The sequence below is a fragment of the Aspergillus multicolor genome (assembly GCF_047715735.1).
Source record: "Aspergillus multicolor strain CBS 133.54 unplaced genomic scaffold BDW74scaffold_7, whole genome shotgun sequence".
Taxonomy (NCBI): domain Eukaryota; kingdom Fungi; phylum Ascomycota; class Eurotiomycetes; order Eurotiales; family Aspergillaceae; genus Aspergillus; species Aspergillus multicolor.
In genome coordinates this window covers 654,005-672,466 of record NW_027395958.1, presented here as the reverse complement: position 1 = coordinate 672,466, position 18,462 = coordinate 654,005, and the positions used below count along the sequence as shown (strand labels likewise).

At 48.9% G+C, this 18,462-nt stretch overlaps 7 protein-coding genes across 7 annotated transcripts; 3 read left to right on the top strand and 4 right to left on the bottom strand.

Moving 5' to 3' along the window:
• Window positions 1–2,518: 2,518 nt before the first annotated feature.
• Window positions 2,519–3,376, top strand: BDW74DRAFT_176598 (uncharacterized protein; the record flags this gene model as incomplete). Its single annotated transcript, XM_073728654.1, has 1 exon — window positions 2,519–3,376. One exon carries the CDS (start codon window positions 2,519–2,521, stop codon window positions 3,374–3,376), a length of 858 nt encoding a protein of 285 aa, XP_073585728.1.
• Window positions 3,377–3,781: 405 nt separating this feature from the next.
• Window positions 3,782–6,271, bottom strand: BDW74DRAFT_131196 (nucleobase cation symporter-1 family protein). The gene is made up of 9 exons (XM_073722290.1): window positions 5,832–6,271; window positions 5,720–5,777; window positions 5,586–5,664; window positions 5,432–5,537; window positions 5,211–5,380; window positions 4,896–5,159; window positions 4,607–4,835; window positions 4,448–4,538; window positions 3,782–4,401 (listed from the first exon to the last, which is right to left on the bottom strand). Exons 1-9 carry the CDS (start codon window positions 6,100–6,102, stop codon window positions 3,975–3,977), a joined length of 1,695 nt encoding a protein of 564 aa, XP_073585727.1. The 5' UTR covers window positions 6,103–6,271; the 3' UTR covers window positions 3,782–3,974.
• Window positions 6,272–6,441: 170 nt separating this feature from the next.
• BDW74DRAFT_176596 (maleate cis-trans isomerase family protein) lies at window positions 6,442–7,173 on the top strand (the record flags this gene model as incomplete). Its single annotated transcript, XM_073728653.1, has 1 exon — window positions 6,442–7,173. One exon carries the CDS (start codon window positions 6,442–6,444, stop codon window positions 7,171–7,173), a length of 732 nt encoding a protein of 243 aa, XP_073585726.1.
• Window positions 7,174–7,316: 143 nt separating this feature from the next.
• BDW74DRAFT_150122 (cation diffusion facilitator family transporter) lies at window positions 7,317–8,804 on the bottom strand. Its single transcript, XM_073723969.1, has 2 exons — window positions 7,700–8,804; window positions 7,317–7,635 (listed from the first exon to the last, which is right to left on the bottom strand). Exons 1-2 carry the CDS (start codon window positions 8,751–8,753, stop codon window positions 7,598–7,600), a joined length of 1,092 nt encoding a protein of 363 aa, XP_073585725.1. The 5' UTR covers window positions 8,754–8,804; the 3' UTR covers window positions 7,317–7,597.
• Window positions 8,805–9,476: 672 nt separating this feature from the next.
• On the bottom strand, window positions 9,477–10,440 carry BDW74DRAFT_150121 (uncharacterized protein). The gene has a single exon (XM_073723968.1). It carries the CDS (start codon window positions 9,681–9,683, stop codon window positions 9,492–9,494), a length of 192 nt encoding a protein of 63 aa, XP_073585724.1. The 5' UTR covers window positions 9,684–10,440; the 3' UTR covers window positions 9,477–9,491.
• A 314-nt stretch (window positions 10,441–10,754) lies between these two features.
• BDW74DRAFT_176594 (uncharacterized protein) lies at window positions 10,755–12,874 on the bottom strand (the record flags this gene model as incomplete). Its single annotated transcript, XM_073728652.1, has 8 exons — window positions 10,755–11,102; window positions 11,226–11,628; window positions 11,681–11,838; window positions 11,886–12,040; window positions 12,099–12,243; window positions 12,291–12,401; window positions 12,463–12,653; window positions 12,727–12,874. 8 exons carry the CDS (start codon window positions 12,872–12,874, stop codon window positions 10,755–10,757), a joined length of 1,659 nt encoding a protein of 552 aa, XP_073585723.1.
• A 326-nt stretch (window positions 12,875–13,200) lies between these two features.
• Window positions 13,201–16,709, top strand: BDW74DRAFT_176593 (uncharacterized protein; the record flags this gene model as incomplete). Its single annotated transcript, XM_073728651.1, has 3 exons — window positions 13,201–13,308; window positions 13,370–13,385; window positions 13,432–16,709. The coding sequence occupies 3 exons, from the start codon at window positions 13,201–13,203 to the stop codon at window positions 16,707–16,709; spliced, it is 3,402 nt and encodes a 1,133-aa protein (XP_073585722.1).
• Between the last annotated feature and the right edge of the window lie 1,753 nt (window positions 16,710–18,462).

The window sequence follows — 18,462 nt, the reverse complement described above, 5'->3', positions numbered from 1 at the left end:
GGGGTTTATAAATAGTATAAAAGGGTATAATATACCTAAAAAAATAAGAATAAAAGGGTTTAAAAGCCTTTCTTTAAAAACTAGCTTTATTATAAAATTAATACTAAGAATTAAAACTCTTTGCTTATAAAGGACAGGTATTCTTTATATATATTAAGTTAGCACGGGTGCTAACTTAGCCTATTTACAGAAGACCCTCCACGGATATCTCTTAAGTTCTTGTGGAAGGGCTATGTACAATGTCATGGGCCTTACATAATCTTTCCTTATTTAGGCGCATTATACCCTTTCATACTATTCATAAACCACCCTACAGGCCAAGGACCTTATATCATAGCTAATTAAGAGGTATTATATGAGACTAAGGCTCCCTTTTTATTAGTAAATATTAGGGAAAGCTATAGTTTTATTATAAAACTAAACTTTACCTGTTAATTGATTTTTACTCTTAAACTAATAGCTGAACCAAGCGCATAAATTAAGTTCTAGAATAATATATATATTATTTTATTATAAAAAATTATCATGTTTGGCCTGTATTATTAAAAACTACATAATTTACTTATAATGATATATAAAATAATACTTTTAGTATGTTATTATTATAAGTCCTGTATAGCCAAGATCTTAAATTCCGTACATAGCTTAAGAATAACCCTAAATAAATAAAAATACTTACTGTATTAACTTAAGTTAAAAAACTTGACAAAATCTATATAAAATGTGTAAAAGAATGGGAAAGAATATAAAATAATATTAAAAGTATTATAATTAAAAGTAAAAAAGCATAAAGTTTATAGCTAAATAACCAGTTAAGCTTAGTACTAGAAATCTAAACCTTAAGATTTTTATTAAACTTAAGCTTAAGTTTATTAGCCCCTTTTATATATTAAAATAAAATTAGTTTAGTAATATATTAACTATAACTTCTTAAGAAGTATAGCTAGATTTATAATATTTTTTATATTTCCTTACGTAGGCCTTGGCATGGTAAAATTAATAATAAAATAATACTGGATTTGGAAGACGACAAAGTCTGGGAAGTTAATAATATTATAGGTTATAACTTTATTAAGAAAAAGGAATTATACTTAGTAAAGCAAAAAAACTAGCGTTTAAAATATAATTAATAGGTACCTGTTAAAGATATAAATATATTAATTTTTATATAAAAATATAGAAAAAGGAAGATATAATTAAAATCCACCGCCTTTCAAGACTATAAGTAAAAGTAAAGTATAATACTAAGCTAATTTATAAATAGCATACCTAAATAAGAAAACTCATCTCGGCGCAGGGGTTAAATTGTACTATCATAACCTTAGGAAAATATTATAAACACTATATTATAAGTTTATAAAGTCTATAAGAAGAGGAAGGTACTAAGACATAATAAAAACAAGGTTTAAAAAAAGGGATAAACCCTTCCTAGTAGTAAAGAGTCACTGCAGTAACTAATAAAATAATAATAGTAAAAGTTTTTATTAATACTAAGGCAGAATAAAAAATAAAAAAATAAGATATAAGAATTAGGGAGAATATAAAAAAGAAAAAAGAATAAGAAATAGGAGAAAATTTATCTTTTTATATTTAGCTATTTATATAAAGTTATTTATAATACAATAACCTTATTATAACATTATAAACTATTACTTAAATAATAGCTATTTTTAATACTTCCATGACTAATAAGCTTCTAAGGCAGAATATACTAAAAACCAGGTAAATCAGCTTTTTAAAATAACTAAGTAAGACCTTATCCTAATAAAAGAATAATAACAAAGTTAAGCTATAATCCTTATAATACTTACTAATACCATACTGAAACTATAACTTGGGACCATGGAAATAATAATAAATTACTATAGAATAAGTATAGAATAATTATGTTTAAAAAAGCATAAATCTATTAAAAATTAGGTTAATTTTAATTAAAAAAGAGCTAAGTTATCACACCCACAGGTATTAAATAATAATAAAATAAGGAATTTGAATAAAATAAGATATCACACACCTGTTATCCTATTATATAGTAATAACATTATTACTAAATTAAAGGTGTATCTAAAGCCAATACCTACTAAGAATTAGTAAGGCAAGAAAGAGTTAGTCTCTGTTTATACAGAGCCTTAAGAATATATACATATATATATACCTTTATCTCTCTTTTATTTATACTAGTACATTATTTTGTACCTGATTATCTAGCTCGGGGCTTTGACAGCTTTCATTTCAAGGTATGTAGTTCTGCGTCCTAGCGAGACTATCCTAAGCTAAGAGAATAATTCAGGCAGCGGAGACCCGACATATCCCGCAAAGCTCAACAAACCCATGCCCAAATAGCCGACGACGCCCCCGAGCCACCAGTAATCGGAGCTCGGCTGGCGGAATCCGCCTGGCAAAAGCAGAAATTTCTCAAAAAAGCAATTTTTGAGACGGCGATCTCAAATTCCTTATGGATCTGATAAATAGGTCGTGCGCATTGAAGATACCGCGAAAAGAAGATGGCCGTGTCCAAATGGACGCCTTGAAGGCCCTAATAGCTCGTCTGGGTGCGGCGTGTGTATTTGCATGCGCAAAACAGTTAGAGGAGAAATATCGACCTCAGCCGCAGCCTCGACTTGACGACTCGAATGTCGTAACAGCTCGTCTACCTAGCGTGAAGGCATCCTTAAAGCCATGGCAGAACACTAATCAACCTCAGACTCGACCTCAAGCGGACGGCTTCAGCTTCATAACAGCTCGTCTACCTACCTTGAAGGCATCGGTAACGCCCCGGAAGATGACTGATCAGCTTCAAGCTCATTCACGAGTTGACGACTCGGACATCATAACGGCTCGCCTGCCTAGCATGTTCGCGTCAACGCAGCCACGGAAACACGAGGGCCGTCCCCGGGTGCACCGCTCATCTCGGCCCGTCACGACGTCAATGTCAGTATCGGCGCTTCCAAGGGGGATAACACGCATCTCCAGCCCCAAGGCCCCAAACTGGCGCTTCATTCCCAATAATATCTATCCTCCTTCCTTCAAGGCCCGCGACATCGAGTGCCCAGAGGGGGAATGGGTCTCCACAGCGTGCCCGGGACCCACAAAATGCCGCAAGTACAACAAGCACAGCGCCCACCGAAGCACGATCGTGATCGCCGTCGACGGCGCATGCATGGACAATGGAGCGTATGACGCGGTCTCTTCTAGAGCCGCGTACGTTGGCCCGGGCAAACAAATACAACTTCGCCGACCGCGTCGGCGTCTCGCCCTGACAAGCGGCAACACAGCCGCAAACGAGCCAGACCGCCGAGGTGGAGGGTGCCATTTCGGCTGTGTGGCTAGTCTTCGCGATGCAAGTGATGTACTATGCAGACGAAAACGAAGGTGAAGATGAAGAATCGCCATGGCCGGCTGGGAGGCGGCCTCGCACGGTCATCACCTAGTCGGACTTCTCGTATGTTGTCCGTGGTGTTACAGAGCACCTGGAGAAATGGAAGAGGAATGGGTGGGTCAACCGCGGGGCAAGCTTGTTGCGAACAAGAAGCACTAGCAGGAGCTGGAGTGGACAATTAGCGATCTTGAGAGGATTGGTATTAAGGTTTTGTTTTGGCATGTGCCGCGCGAGATGAATTTTGTTGCGGATGCGGCTGTGAATTGGGCGCTGAGAGCGCGGGGGCGGCGGACTTGCCATTATGAGGGCGTGGAGGGGCGTCGACGAAGGGCGAGGGTTATACCGTCTTATTCGATTTAGAATGGCTCGTTTGTCATTGTACTGTATCTTCAGATGGTAAGTAGATTGTTGAGCTATGGAAGGACCTCCAGGCCCTAGTTGAACGTGCCGTGGATAAAGATAATTTTGGGTTTTCCGGTGAGAGGTAGATGTTATTTCTGATAGTAAGACAAAGTGGGCTTGTGTGCCGGGGAGTCGTTGCCCTTGACGAAGACTACAATTGTTTCAATATTGTGATCCATCCGTCCGATCATGATCACGCCTTGGCAGCTTCAACAATCCTCTCCTCCAAGAACGTAGTCTCACCCAAATACCCCGGAACCACATCCTCATCCCCAAAAAAGCCCTCAGTAAAGCGCATGACTTCCCAACCCTTATCTGCATCCTCATATTCAAAAGGATAGATCTGTATAGGCCATATTCGACAAGCAATATAGTACAGAAGGGCCGCCATACTAGTTGAAAGCAGAAAGCCCAGATCATATATCCGCACAGCGGCGGTGCCTATGGATCCAGGATTCAGTGCACCAGATACGCCGGGGATGACGAGCGCAATGGCGGCTGCCCAGGATACGAAGGCGCGGATGTTGAACCCGTGGGTGTAGTAGTACGGTGTGCCGGGTTTGGGTGCGTAGAGGGACGGCACGTGGAGGTTGCCTTTGCGGATGAGAAGATAATCGACGCTATAGATTGTTAGCGGCGAGTTGAGGGATGAATGTAGTGACCTACACCATGATTGCTACGATCGGACAGATGAAGCAAAGATATGAGCCGAGAAATGTGATGAAGGATGTTGCCGAATAAGTCAGTTTCCATGGAACTAGTTGCAAATGGAATCAGTAAGGGGTCAGGGGGTAGAAGAATGGTATCAGGATATCGAGAACATACCGCAAACCCACGCCAGCAAAAAGCATACGACCTGTCCCCGGACGATGGTGAAATAACGGGGGAACAGGCCTGCTAGGTCGCAGCCCACTGGAATCGAGTTACTGGTCAGGTTTGTGACAAATGTTGCAAATGCCTGAATTCCAGCGGCGAGGAAGACAAGCGTTCGGGTGCCGGGGCTCCAGTAGTTGTCAAGGATACTGGAGTAGAAGTCCCATAGATTCCAGTACGCCTAGGTGAACCCCGTGAGTCGCGCGAAGATTGTGCAGCAGCGGTCATGACAGGGACTTACCTCGCCAAACTGTTTATACCCAGCAGCCGTGATGACCATACCAAGGGTCACCACAACCGGCTTGCTGAGCATGAGGCCGACCGACATGGGCATAGTGTCCAACGGCTTTCTCGCATAACGCGCTAGATCCGGAATGTTCACCAGAGGTGGTATCATATTCGAGACGATGGTGTTGATTGCCTTCATGAACGACCATCCGAGCGCTGAACCAGTCGCGGCCTCTCCGGTGCTTAGGCCTGAGAAGTTGGCGCCGTGACTCGATACCTGCTCTGGTGTCAGCCTTGCGTTGATACGTTTGAATGCCTGAAAACGTACCAGCGCCCAAATCATCGTTGCGAAGAGGCCGATTGGCGCCAGGACGGACTTAACGCGGAATACCATGTCCATCTTGCTAGGATGCACAAATGCGAACGGGAACTCAAGTAGCCAGAGTATACCAAACGCAAATAAGTCAGGCGAAGTTATGGCAGCACCAGCAGGAAGATCTGAGGCATATCAGCGCCATAAAAGGAAGACTAAACGGCGGGTGGACAAACGATTGGGAATGTCAGTCCAGCGATGGCCGAAGACACATCGCAGCATCACGGCAACGAACCGGCTAGCGTAAAGAGTTTGGATAGCCATGTACAGAATCGCGACGACCTGACAGCATTAACTTAGTCCCTACAAAGGTAGACCGTGATAGCCTACGCCTCGTATGAAGACAAAAACAAGCGACCCATATATACCGCTCGATGCCCGGATGAAGGTTGGGTATCCGACATGGTACCTGGGAGACAACAGTTATTGGGTGTACAACCCTCAGGGAACATAGGCATACTGACCAAGCTGCTCCTCTGGAGTTAAGTTGCAACAGAACCGCGACCATAAAGGACACCACGACTAACGCTCACATCAGCGGGTTTCCCGCGGCCCAGGGTAAGCTAGAATACGTACTGGAAGCGATCAGAATGGTCCACCAATTCAGACCAATTGCGAACAGACTGGCACCGACATTATACGTCGTAGGCGAGAAGGCAATGCTAAACTGAAAAGCAAAGAAGGACCAGGATGTCCAGGTTCTCTGCTCTGGAGGGGAAGGGTCAAGGTCCTTGTTCGACCACTTTCCAAATTGGCCAGTCTCAGACTCTTCACGGTCGCTCTTGCCAATCCTGATGGCGGCCAGAATCTTGTGAGGACTTGACAGAACCTTTGTCACACTGGCCATCTTCAACAGCGAGTGTTCGGGAATAGCCGTTTGTTCCTCTTTCTCTGCCTCCAGCGGGTGAACACCTCCATATAATTGGGTACGAGATAATGCCGCCAACCAAGCCAATAGCTTGCAGGCCGCCTATCAAGCCCGAGACCCCTGCGAGTCGCCGCAACGGCCAGATAAGCGCAAAGTTGGGGTAGCCATCTACCCCGAATCCTGCAACTGATAGCGCGACATCGGTTCACGGCCGACAGAGATAAGCCGCGTTTGGTATTTGAAGGCATGCTGAACGAAGACAAAAAAGGCCTTGAAGATCCCACATAGCGGAGTCTTCTCCAACCGACCAAATCCAACATGTCGAAACCAATCCGCCTCGGCATCCTGACACCCTCCTCGAACACCAGCCTCGAACCCCTCACAAGCGCAATAATATCCTCGCTCCAGAACCCCAATATCACCGTGCACTTCTCACGCTTCCCCGTAACGAAAATCAGCCTTGACGCTTCTGGGCTGGGCCAATTCGAGACGGAGAAAATCCTCGCTGCCGTACAACTCCTGGCCGACGCCGAAGTCGATATCATCGGGTGGAGCGGGACATCATCGGGCTGGCTGGGTTTCGAAGCAGATGAGAGACTGTGCGCTGCTATCACAGAAGCGACGGGAATTCCGGCGACGACGTCTGTCCTGGCGCTGAATAAAGCGTGTCGTATATTCGGGGTGAGAGAGTTGGGATTCGTTACGCCGTATACCGATGACGTGCAGGTGGCTATTGTGAAGGCGTATAGGGGTATTGGCATGGATGCGAGAAAGGAGAAGCACCTGGGGATGTCGAAAAATACGGCCTTTGCTGCTATTGGAGAGGACACGCTTGATGGTATGGTTTCTGAGGTTGTGGAGATGAAGGTTGATGCCGTTACAACATTTTGCACGAATCTTAGGGCTGCCCAAAGGGTTGCGTATTGGGAGGGAGAGCACGGAGTGCCGGTGTTTGATACTGTCTCCACAGTGATATGGGATATGTTGCGGTATTTCAAGATTGATATGTCTCCATTGAAGGATTGGGGATTGCTGTTCACAAAGCAATAGCGAGCCAGCTTGACTCAAGTGTGAACTGGAGCTTCATCTGGCCGTTGCGATACATCACCTTGTGAGAACTGAGTATGACATGGCATCTTGTTTGGATGTTGCAGTCTTTGGTTCGCTTTTGAGAAACGATGGATTAGTCAACTGGGGTATATAAAGGTCTATATCTATAATTCTATAAAATATACGGAACTCTACCTGCAGGGTTAGTACTTACTAGGCAGCCCCATCGCATACCTCTCTCACGAACCCCATGGATTGGTGAAATCGCAATCACTTATTCTGCGAGTAAGAGGTCCAGGACAAAACCGTAAGGGTGCCTGGGCTGCTTTTCTTTCGCGCTCAATTCCGGGGCCAAGTTTGCAAGGCGAATTGAAATCGAAAGAAGGCTTCGATGATGCTAGGTGACAGAATTACAGCCTGGGGATCAGCGAGTCTTGCGGTGCTCAGGCATATGCGACGTTTCTGCAACCCAAATTAGCCATGCCGTGGTACTCCTTGAATACCGTAATAGGAAGAAATGACTCACCATAATCAACATGCACAAAAGCCCTGCCAAACCCCTCCACAGTCTCCAGCTTATCCTGCAACTCCTGAGAAACATCATGCACTTCCCTCAACGTACACTCGGGCGCCATAACAATATCAACCTCAACCACACAATCCTCACCCCAATGATACGCATGCACAGAATCAACCTTCAATATCAAATCCGAGTGGCGAAGCGTAATAAACACGACTTCCTGAATAAGACTTGGCTCCGCACCAACACCACAAAGCTCCAGGAACTCGGAGCGGACAGTCCCGATCCAAGTCCCTATAATCACAAGCGCAATGAGCATCGCGCCCGCAGGGTCAACCCACCACTCTAGCTTTGCGCCCGCGGCAGCGGTAAAAATCGCAAAGCCGTACTCGAAGCAGTCGTTGCGGTTATCTTCCCAGAGCATCTGGAGCTGAGAGCTGTGTCGGCGGAAGATGAAGCAGTAGATTGCGAGGAAGAGCTTTATGCCGAAGCCGCAGGCGGCGGCGATGATGGCGGGGATGGAGAAGTGGGCTAGTTCATGCGTTGAGCTTGCGAGGGCGCGGATCGATTCCACGACGAGGACAAGGGAAACGGCCATCAGCGCAAATGCAAAGCAGATGTTGCCGGCGTTGCAGAGGCGCGAGGCACCGGCTGGCCAGCGGGTCGAGTCGTGGATACTACGGGCTTTGCGGTGCAGGTAGTCCAGTCCGATGTTGCTGATTGCTTCGCAGCAGCTTTCGGCCATGGTGACGAAGAGGGAAAGGGAGCGGGTTGAGGCTGCGGCGTAGATCTGCAGGGCGGCTACGAGAATTGTGCCGTAGATGGAGGTGTAGATTGCGGCTTTGATGTGGAAGGCTGAAGTGTCGGGTTCGTCATCGAGCAGTCGGGCGGCGGTTGGGTCCTCTGCTACCTTGATCAGGCGGTTGATGTGGAGGTTTTGGGTTTCGTGGTAGGCGTGGGCGCGGCGGACGCGATGTTGGAATCGGCTGCGCAGGGATGAGCTCGCTGGTGGATTGACCAGGGCTTGTCTGAGCCGCTCGAGTTCGATGTCGATTGCCATGATGGATCTTATGAGGGTCAGGACCTTGTCGAATCTTTAGGATTCGAAAATAAAGATGCATGAGCAAAGTTGACACTGACAGCTCGGAATGTTGGTACCTGGAACCCTTTTTTTTTCTGTCTGATTTCACCGCCCGCTCGGTGGAGACAGCATTACCAGGAGCCAATGGGATTCAGGCATTGATGAGCTTAAACGTCTGAAGAGATCCGCCTAGGCCTAGACTCTGCTTGGCATTCAACTCCAGGGGGCCGGGGCGCTGATAGGAGGAACTACCTTGCTTGATAGCTATGCCCGCTATAAGACAAAATGGCCCTCTAAAACGAAGCCTCTGCCTAGAGCTTGATTGCTGATCGCCTTCCAATCGGTCTCTTCCCACTCTTTTGACTGAAGTTGCTAGATAGTATATATTAACGGTACCACGCTTCAACTCAATAACGTCAGAGGCACCAAATATATATTTCAACAGTGAGGTTTCCGAACTTGAAACATTAACCACCTTCAGACGAAGAGCTTGCCCAAGTTGCCTCGTGGTGGCTTGATTGATAACACTCGGATCGTTGAGAGGCCAAAAGGATAGTTCTTGGAGATAGGTCTTCTTTCTGATGGCGGACTCTATTTCCAGTTCCGGAGTAATAGCACCAGCGTTGACCTTTGGTTTTGTCCGATTCTTCGATGTATTTCCTTCCGGTTGGCTGTCATTGGTTCTCTTTTCAGATTCAGAGTTATTGCGGAAGAGGTTCAGGGCTGGTGTAATGATCGGTCTAGCCTAGTGAACTTCGTTTTAGGCATGAAAAAGAGCATAGTCAGGAAGTTCAATCCAATGAACATAGCTACGATGAGCAAGGCCCAACGCACACTCAGCGCCTGGGTAGTATACGGTGAGACCAGCGGTCCAAGCTCATTCCCGCCGAGGATGCTAAGCCCGTACATTGAGATTTTGTCGCCTCGCTCGTGAAGGTAGAAGAGGTCCGTCACCGTACTCGGAGTAATCGCCTCGATTGGAGGTTCTCAGAGTCCAAGAAACACTTCCCCAAGTACAAAGACGGGGTAAATCTCCTCAGCAGCGAGAGCGACCCAAACGCAAGCAATCACCATGAGGAAGTTGATGGCTAGATTTACTGGACGTCGACCGAGTTCAACGGCGAGCGGCATCCGACCCGGACGGCTGTAACATCCCTGGGTCCATTGAGGCCCAATTTTCGCCAGTAGGTTGCTGGGTTCGACCTACCTCCCACCATAATAGGTCCTATCATGGCCCCATCAAACGCAAACAGAAGGGCATTCCCAGACATCAACCACTTCCTCAACAGGCTCCACCGAAGGGGATCATTCGGATCTGAGATCGAGGGCTGGGAAACGAGGAGAATTCGGCCATCGCCCTATGTAACATGCTGATAAGCTCCGATGTGCCTAAGCCATAATTGCTATGGTCAATGAGGAGCTGTGTCCCTGGGCCTGTTTCGTCGTGAATTCGAGAAGTCTAGGCCCTCATTGTCGATGTCGATGTTATGTTTGCGGTCTTGTCCATCAGTGGGAGCACAGCGAAGAGCCTTCAATGGAATCACTCCGATAGTTAAGGTGGTTGGGGGAATTGAACCCTTGTCAGATCCCTGTTTGATCCCACCGCCGTCCCACCCTCCTAGGTAATTGGGGTAGCCATTGAGACTGGGGACTAGTTGGATGATCCGTAGAGTGCCTCCGTGACGGGGCCAGCCATCTCGTTTCGTTAAATAATCATGGACGCGCGGGATGCTGGCCTCAGAGCTACTGCAGTTTCTGTAACGAGTTGATGCTGGCTTAAATTCATCCATGAATAGCTCCTTGGTAAGTGATAGGGACGCTAAGAGCCGAAAGGAATGATTGAAGCTTGCTATGGAATGACAGCTCGCATTATATCGGCAGATTCCCATAAGGTAATTAGCACTCTATTCTGGCGGAACTCTATTATCCGAAGATACGGCGGGAGGAGTAGGTGTTTCTCTTGCCCTGATTTATCATTTACTAAGCAAGGTGCTCTCGCAGGGAGCCCACGAGGTCCACAGCTTTGGCAGTTGTCGAATCGAAAGTGGCTAGAATATGCTGGTCCGGACGTACCAACGTGGCCTGGCCATCTCGCAGTCGCATTAATCTCGACCAGTTCAACCCCTGCTCGCCCGGCGGAAGCTTGAAGTCGACACCAGCGACGGCAGTGACAATCTTGATCATGCGGCTATGGCTTGTAGGAAAGTGCTTGCGAATTTCGGAAATATACGATGTCCACTTGTCAGCCCACATTGAATCGACAAATATGGCGAAAGCGTCGAACGGACATAGATCGAGTGTTGAGAACTGCTTCCGCTCCACGTCTTCCTGAGATAGCTCAGAGACGTAGGAAGAATCAATTGGGGGTAGAAAGCATCACGACTCGGAGTGTAGAAGGCGAATCCAAGCATGTGGCAGCCGCGCCCCCGGCACGCACAGCGGACGAAATACAGAAGCATTTCTGGGAATCTGAGTGTCGCCATAGACGTACCCAATATGCAGGCCCAGGATATCAAAGTGCTCCCGCTGTCCCTCGATACCCTTGTTGATTTCGACCATCGCACCCGGATCCTGGATGTTCCGGTGAAGATTGTGCCGGGCGACTTCAACATTCTCGTCTGTGGTTCCGAGAGCTTTCAGTAGTCCGAAGATCTGCTGTCCATTTTTGACGCTTTGCTGGGCATTGACTATAGATACCTGCCGCCGATCGGATTCGTAAGTGTTCAGTATAGCATCACCCGCGCATCCTTGGTGGACTGCAGCCAGTTTGTACGCTAAATTGTGAACGTCGCCTAAACCGGTGTTTAGGCCAAGTCCGCCCGTAGGGGGAAACGAGTGGGTGGCATCGCCGGCTCTAAACGATAACTTGTCAGATATGTCGGAGAAGAAGAAGGCTAAAACCGTACAGGAACACACGACCGACACGATATTCATTCGCAACCTTCCTGCTCAGGATCCACGGTCGAAAGGAGAGGACATCGTATGGTATATCTCGGCCAATGGCTGCGTTTACGGTTTTGCGACACAGCGATTCGTTCCAAGAGCCAACCGGATGCTTCTTGGGCTATTGCATCGTCAGACATCAATCGCCAACACAAGAATAAGTCTCACATCGATGTTGCATATGAGAACCTGGTTTCCGGAGAGGTCGTACGCAATGACGAATCCCGCAACCTCAGGGTCCATGATCCAGTGTAGCATCCCGACGCGGTTGCCCACCACCAGTCGCAATTCGGCGTTGAAATGAATCGTCATCATGGTCTCGTCTGCCTCAATCAGCACCTCAGAAGGCTGGATGATCACATAGACCTGAAAGGTACTGACAAGAATCCTCTCCTTCGCTGTCAACCCCGAGGAACCTTCTCACTGCGCTCTTCACTCCATCACAAGCCACCACATGTCCAGACTTGACAATGTATTCGCGATTGGAGGAGCGATCTTCGATGGTAGTAAATACATAGCTTTCGCGCTGGAAGGGTTAGTTCGGAGGAAGAAGCTAAGAGGTTATGGCAATACCTGTTGCAAACGGACGAAAGAGTGGTTCTTTCGAACTTCGTTCAGCGACTTCTGAGCAAGCTCTCCGGCTACAGACTCCTCAAAAGCGGGCTGCGGAATATTATGAATCATCTAGCGAAGATTGATTAGGCTATTAGTTGATCGGTCATTTCTCAATGTTTTGAGCTCATACCGCCGGCGTTGCGTCCAGCACTTCTGGGTCCATGCGTTCATACGGCAGCCGCCCAACCTGTTTAACGCTGAGGTTGGTGATGAAGTTGACCCAAAACGCATCCGCGCGAGATGTACCCAAGGCTCTGATTTCGTTGATGTCGAGACCGAACTGGCGGCATATCTCCAGCGATCGAGGCGACAAAGCGTGTGCTTAAGGGGCTGCGAGACGAGTCGGATATCGTTCGACAATAAGCGTCTGGACTTTGACAATTGTCAGTCGAACGAAATGGAAAGGTGGGTGATTTTAGGCCAAAGACACTATTCAGTTGTGCTAGTAGAAACGCCAGCAGAAGTCCGGAGGGGCCACCGCCGACGATGAGTATAGAGACTTCCTCGTCGAACCGTTCATCGTTGACTTTGGAACGGGACATTTCAGCTAGAAATCTCTGAGGATACGGTATATTCAATTCGAAGAATCTGAAGCATGATGATCGCTCAATTGGAGGAGGTGTTGATGATTTATAGAGCAACAGGTGATCTTTGTCGGAGTCGGAGATGGCAGGTGGGGCCACGCCAACGTACGGAGCTAAGCCTGATTGGGCGGTCGCGTCGTGGGGAGCGAAATCTTTGGAACGATTTTCCCACTTTCCCACTTGCGCTCTTCAACCTCGCGCATCCTCCCTCCGCATCGCCCCGGCCGACACGGCCATCAAGGCTGCATCCTGATTGCTTGAGCCTTGCCCTGCCTAGCCCGACCATGTCATCCTCTCCGCATATCACGGGCGATTCGTTTGTGGTGACCGGGCCCAATATTTACCGGTGCCATAAATGTGGCAAAATTTACACCAAACAGGAACACCTCAACGTATGTAACCTACCCGACCTAGCCCGCAACCGCATCGCCTTGTCCCGCTAACAAAACATAGAGACATGATCGATCACGTTAGTATACTTCCTTTTACTTTTTGATCCCCTATTAACTAAGTAGATACCAATACCCGACCGTACAAATGCAAATTCGATGGCTGCGACAAAACGTTCAGCCGGAGTGATGTGTTGAGACGGCATGAACACTTGCATGTTCGCGACTCGATGCCAACATCGGGGACACCCCCCGCGGCAGACAAGGCCTCGCGAGATGACTCGTTTGTTGGGAGAGAAAAGTCGGGGTCGCCTTCGCCATCAGTTTATTCGCTGGACGATTCGTCCGTCGTTGAGGTATCGCCGTCACGGTCGCGGCAACCATCTCAACCTTGGCAACATATGTCGTCCCATGAAGCAGGGCAATCAAGGCCACCGGAACGTGCCCCGGCTTCTCAAAACGCTCCACCAAATGGTGTAGAGAGGACGCAACCGCCGGGACCCCCGGCCACTCAGCCCACTCCGTCCAACCAAGCAGGACAGGCGAAGAAACCGCGCAAATCACGCATACCGCCGGAACAAGACCGAGTCTGGCAAGATCCCTTCACAGGGAAGCCGTACCTCGTATTCCAGTCCGGCGTACCAATTGTCGTGCCGCCGGGCGACCCAACGCCGGACCCTCCCACTCCTCCTCCCCCTCCAGCTAAGCGCCCAAGGATCTCCCAGTTTCAAGTGAATGCCGCTCCAACGGCGCCGCCGCTGCCACAACCAGACAACCTACTTCCGTGGCTGATGGCTAGATTCGGTGGTCCTGGTCTACCGCCAAATGGAAACCTCGTATGGAGGCCTCAACCGGACATTGAACAGTCGTTCTACCTTATTACCGATCTGTTGAGGAATTATACGCCCGTGGGCGGTGTGGTTGGACTTACAACTGAGTTTCTGGAAGGTTGTCTGCATGCCTTCTTTCAGCGAGTATGGCCTGGTCTTCCGGTAATCCATGCACCTACCTTCGATTCGCAACGAATGATTCCCACGCTTCTACTCCACATGCTTGCGCTAGGGTCGTTGTTTACGTCTATTCCGAATGCCTTTCATCGAGGCGAGATCTTGTGGCGATTGGGACATGCTGCTGTTACAAACTGCTGGCGGGGCTTGATCGCACATCGTGGCCCTTACGACCAGTGCGAAGGAGTGCAGCTCGTTTTGAGCTCACTATTTGAGCAGATCTACGCTTTGATGTCGTTCAATCCTGAGATTCGATCTACGACTTTTGTCTCTCGTGGCCTAGGATTTTTCTGGGCCAGAACCTGCGGGATGTTCGCGAGCGGCAACATGGCAGACTGTCAGCCCGACCCAAATTTGTCGGAAACTGTGAACAAACACCGGTGGGAAAAATGGGCAGCGCTGGAAGTACAACGGAGAGCAGTCCACGGGCATTACATTCTGGACGGACTAATATCGCAAAACTTCGGGGCGCCAACAAGCTCCCGGCACATTCTCAATCCCGTCGTGTCTGCAAGTTCAGATCGAGCCTTCGCAGCCACGACAGTATATGAGTGGATGTTTGTCATGGGGCGATCGAAAGAGGTGCATACTCCAGTGTCAAAAATCTACGCCAACCTTCTCGATGACGCGTATGTACAAGGCCCGCCCATGGCTTCATCGCTTACCGTATCGGTAATCCTCGAAGGAGTGCAGTCGTTGATCGTTGAGCTCCAAGAAGCTGATGATGACACATTTGCGGTGATACCACGCCGCAAGCTGGTGCAAACGTTGCTCCGTGTGTACCTTTCTTACCCCCTCAGCCACGGTAATCAGCTCCGATGGCACAACGCGTTCATGGAGATCGCTGCACCGTCAAACGAGATCTGCCGAGCCCTCTGCCGAGCTTTCCAGGTTCCTGGCATACCTGGTAGAAGCGCGGGATACACCTCGCCTTCTGTGATGGACTTGATGCGCTGGGTGCACACGGCTGACGCCACGCGGTCACTGCTTCACGCTATCGCCGTGATCAACCTGCTTCGCGTCAGCTCGCTCGATCCCGCTCAAGCGCCCGTCTTACCCATGGCGATGTTTTCCTCCGCGATGGTTATTGGCGCTTTCTGTATGTACAAGACGCCTAGCATTGTTATTCCGGTGACAGAGCAGTGGGTGTATGTGTGGGAGCGGTTGTTCCGCACAGACTTGACGGATGCTGGAGGGCAGGGTCCGGTGTCGCCGACGAGGCCGGGCCAGACTCTACGACCAGAGCAGACAGTGAAACCGGATCAGCCCCAACAGCAGGGACCGACACATGAGCGCCAAGGGGAGAGAGAACAAGGAAAGGGCCAAGAGCAAGAGCAAGAACATAATCAGGATGAGGGGCGCGGAGAAGCATCAGGAGAGGGGCAAGGCAAGAGCCGAGCGGAAGGAGAGGAGAGCGGGAAAGAGGGGCGAGAAGATGAGCAAGAGGAGCGCTTCGAGGACGCCCAAGAAGAGATGATGGACGAGACGCCAAACGAGAGCCCGGCGGAAGACCCCAAAGAGGTGCAAGGAGAGGTGCAAGGAGAGGTGCAAGGTGAGGTGAGAGAAGAGGTGAGAGAAAAGACGCGGGATGAGAGCCAATTAGAAGAGCAGGAAGAGGATGAAGAAGAGGAAGAGGAGGCGACAGAAGGCACGCAAAACGAGGGTCAGGTGGAAGATCAGGAAGAAGACGAAGATGACGCGAGAGAAGAGGAGGAGGAAGAGAGCCAAGGGGAGCAGGGTGGTGAGGAAGAAGACGAGCAGAATGAAGAGTGGGAGGAGCGAGAGGCGGACCGGCAACGAAAGCAGCGGGAGCAGCTTGAAGAGTGGCAGGACCAGGAGGAAGAGCGGCAACGCAAAGAGCGGGATGAAACAGAGCGGAAGAAAGATGAGGATTATGAGCCAAACGACGATGAGAATGACGAGGACGAGGAGCAGGATAGTGACAACGAGCAGCATGAGAATGCGATGGCGAAAGAGCCAGCTTCGACGCATAGCCAAGATCGAGAAAAGCGGCCAAATCAGACCCAATCTGGCGAGCAATCAGAGCGGCCTCAGAAACAGACCCAAATGCAACAAGACCAGCGTCCGCCGCAACCCCCACCTCAACCTTCACACCCCTACCTCCAGCATCCTCCGCTCCCGCCCCCCACCGAAGCCGACGAATTCCTAATTGCACTGCAACCGAAAGCCGGAGTCCCCTTCACACCCATCAACCTCCCCGACCAGCTCCACTACCTGCAGTCGATGCTGCGGAATCTCAATTCCTGCTGGGGAATTGCCGCGCAGATGGACCACGTCGTTGCAAACCTTACGGCGCTCGTCTTCCGGCATCACCGGAATCTTGCCCCTGCGCAGGGTAACGGGAATGGCGCGTGGGTTGTGCAGGTCGCGCGGTGAGACTGGCAGCGCAGCGAAGGAGATTGAGCTTAAAATGAATTCTCAACTTCCTTTTCTTTCGGGGTTCTTGGACTTGACGCGAGCGTGCAGGGCTTCGCGCCGTCAACGTCCATCCGTGTATAATAGACAGCTATTAAAATCTTAGGAATCATAATTTTTCCTTCGCCAGATCAGGGAGTTTAATCCAGCAATGGATTGTCCAGCCTTGAGGTAATGTAGTCGAGTCGCAACAATTTGTACCCGAACACTCGAAGGTTACAGGTAAGGCTCTTGCGAAGTGGAATAACCAGAGCACAATTGACCCAATACTTTAGTAACCACGGTGTCAGAAATGTCGTACCATTTCCAAGGGGCTGTTGAGCGATTGCTTCTAATTCATAAGCTTGGAGGAGCATGGTTCCCTAAGAGAAAAGAGATAATAAAATCTTGCCCCCCCTGCTTGAATTTCTATATCTAGCACTTATACAGGGTACTAAGGGTTCTTGGTAGCCTTTTTCTAAGGGCCCACTATAAAGATAATGGCGTTATAGTGGTCGGTGTGGAATTACTACCCTATATAGCTTTGAGTGCGAGGATAATACCGCCTGTATGAATTACCTGGTAAAAGTTTAGTATAGGATGGGTTGGAAACAAACGATAACCCAGGGACAGACTATAAACCTTCTTAAATTATAAATCAATTGATCAGTCAAGCCTAACACAGGGTGGAAACTCCAGCACCGATCGTCCTCATGGCGTATCTATAAGAACATGCATAAAGCTACGCCTCCCATATACCGGTATGCCATCTACTGAGTTGTTTGTGGGCTAGACTGTGGACTGAGGAATGAAATGGAATGGACCCAAACAGCAGACCCAATATACCTCTAGGCTCTCGGGATCCTTAAGTGATTTCGTTCGAGCAGGACTAAAGTTTGCCGCTGACACGACCGTCAGAGTCAGAGAGGCCTGTGGCCTGTAGAAGCGCCGTTGACGGATAGGATACGTACAGGAGCCGGTGGCCTTGGGCTTTGAGTACGGTATTGGACCTCTGCAAAGAGTGAAAGAATCCCTCTATGAGTGGAGGATGGAGGGCTTGGTGGAATAGAGTCTTGTCTTCACCTAGTCTCTTAATGTAAGGAGATCACCTCCTTCTCCTGAATTTTTTCTTTAGGTTTCCGTGACCGGCCCAAAAGCAAGGCCCGAAAACAAGGCCGGGTCGGGCTATTCTGAAGACCGGGAATCGGCATGCCGTGAATTGAGGGCTGTCACAGTAACTGGCAGATTTAGGCCTGTTGTTGGGCTCATTCATTCACGGGATGCCGGCACCAACTCTGGATTCTGGATAAGCACATATAACCATATATAAAAGCCTCAAGTTGGTAAGGTAATGGTATAGCTGGGTAGCTATAGTAGATATCAGTTGCCTCTGTCCATGAAGGGGTTGAACGGTGAAGAACAGGTGCTATGCCATTCCTAGTTCCGGGCTTGAAGTGATAGCAAGCGTTGACTGGGGAGACTCCCCAACTCTATGCCCTCACTTTCCTTCACTTGTTCTCAACTGCCTCTTTGATACTAGTTTCATTCAGATCCACGTCCAAGTCCACGTCCACGGAGAGGTATAAATAGGTCCATCTCACCCCGCGAAATCTCTGCTTTTTCCTCCACCCACGATCCGCAATCGTCATCATCAGCATCATTCGTCGCGAGTTTTGATCCATTGTTGAGTCTGTATCAGTTGTTCATTCTGTATTAGTTGTTGCTTCTCTAGCAG

Coding starts and splice junctions, on each gene's coding strand:
- BDW74DRAFT_131196 (XM_073722290.1), bottom strand. CDS start 6,102: ATGGCCAGTGTGACAAAGGTTCTGTCAAGTCCTCACAAGATTCTGGCC. Junction 5,665..5,719: donor AACTCCAGAGGAGCAGCTTG/GTCAGTATGCCT, acceptor GTTGTCTCCCAG/GTACCATGTCGGATACCCAA. Junction 4,402..4,447: donor CCGATCGTAGCAATCATGGT/GTAGGTCACTAC, acceptor AACAATCTATAG/CGTCGATTATCTTCTCATCC.
- BDW74DRAFT_150122 (XM_073723969.1), bottom strand. CDS start 8,753: ATGGCAATCGACATCGAACTCGAGCGGCTCAGACAAGCCCTGGTCAAT. Junction 7,636..7,699: donor TTTTGTGCATGTTGATTATG/GTGAGTCATTTC, acceptor TTTGGGTTGCAG/AAACGTCGCATATGCCTGAG.
- BDW74DRAFT_150121 (XM_073723968.1), bottom strand. CDS start 9,683: ATGTACGGGCTTAGCATCCTCGGCGGGAATGAGCTTGGACCGCTGGTC.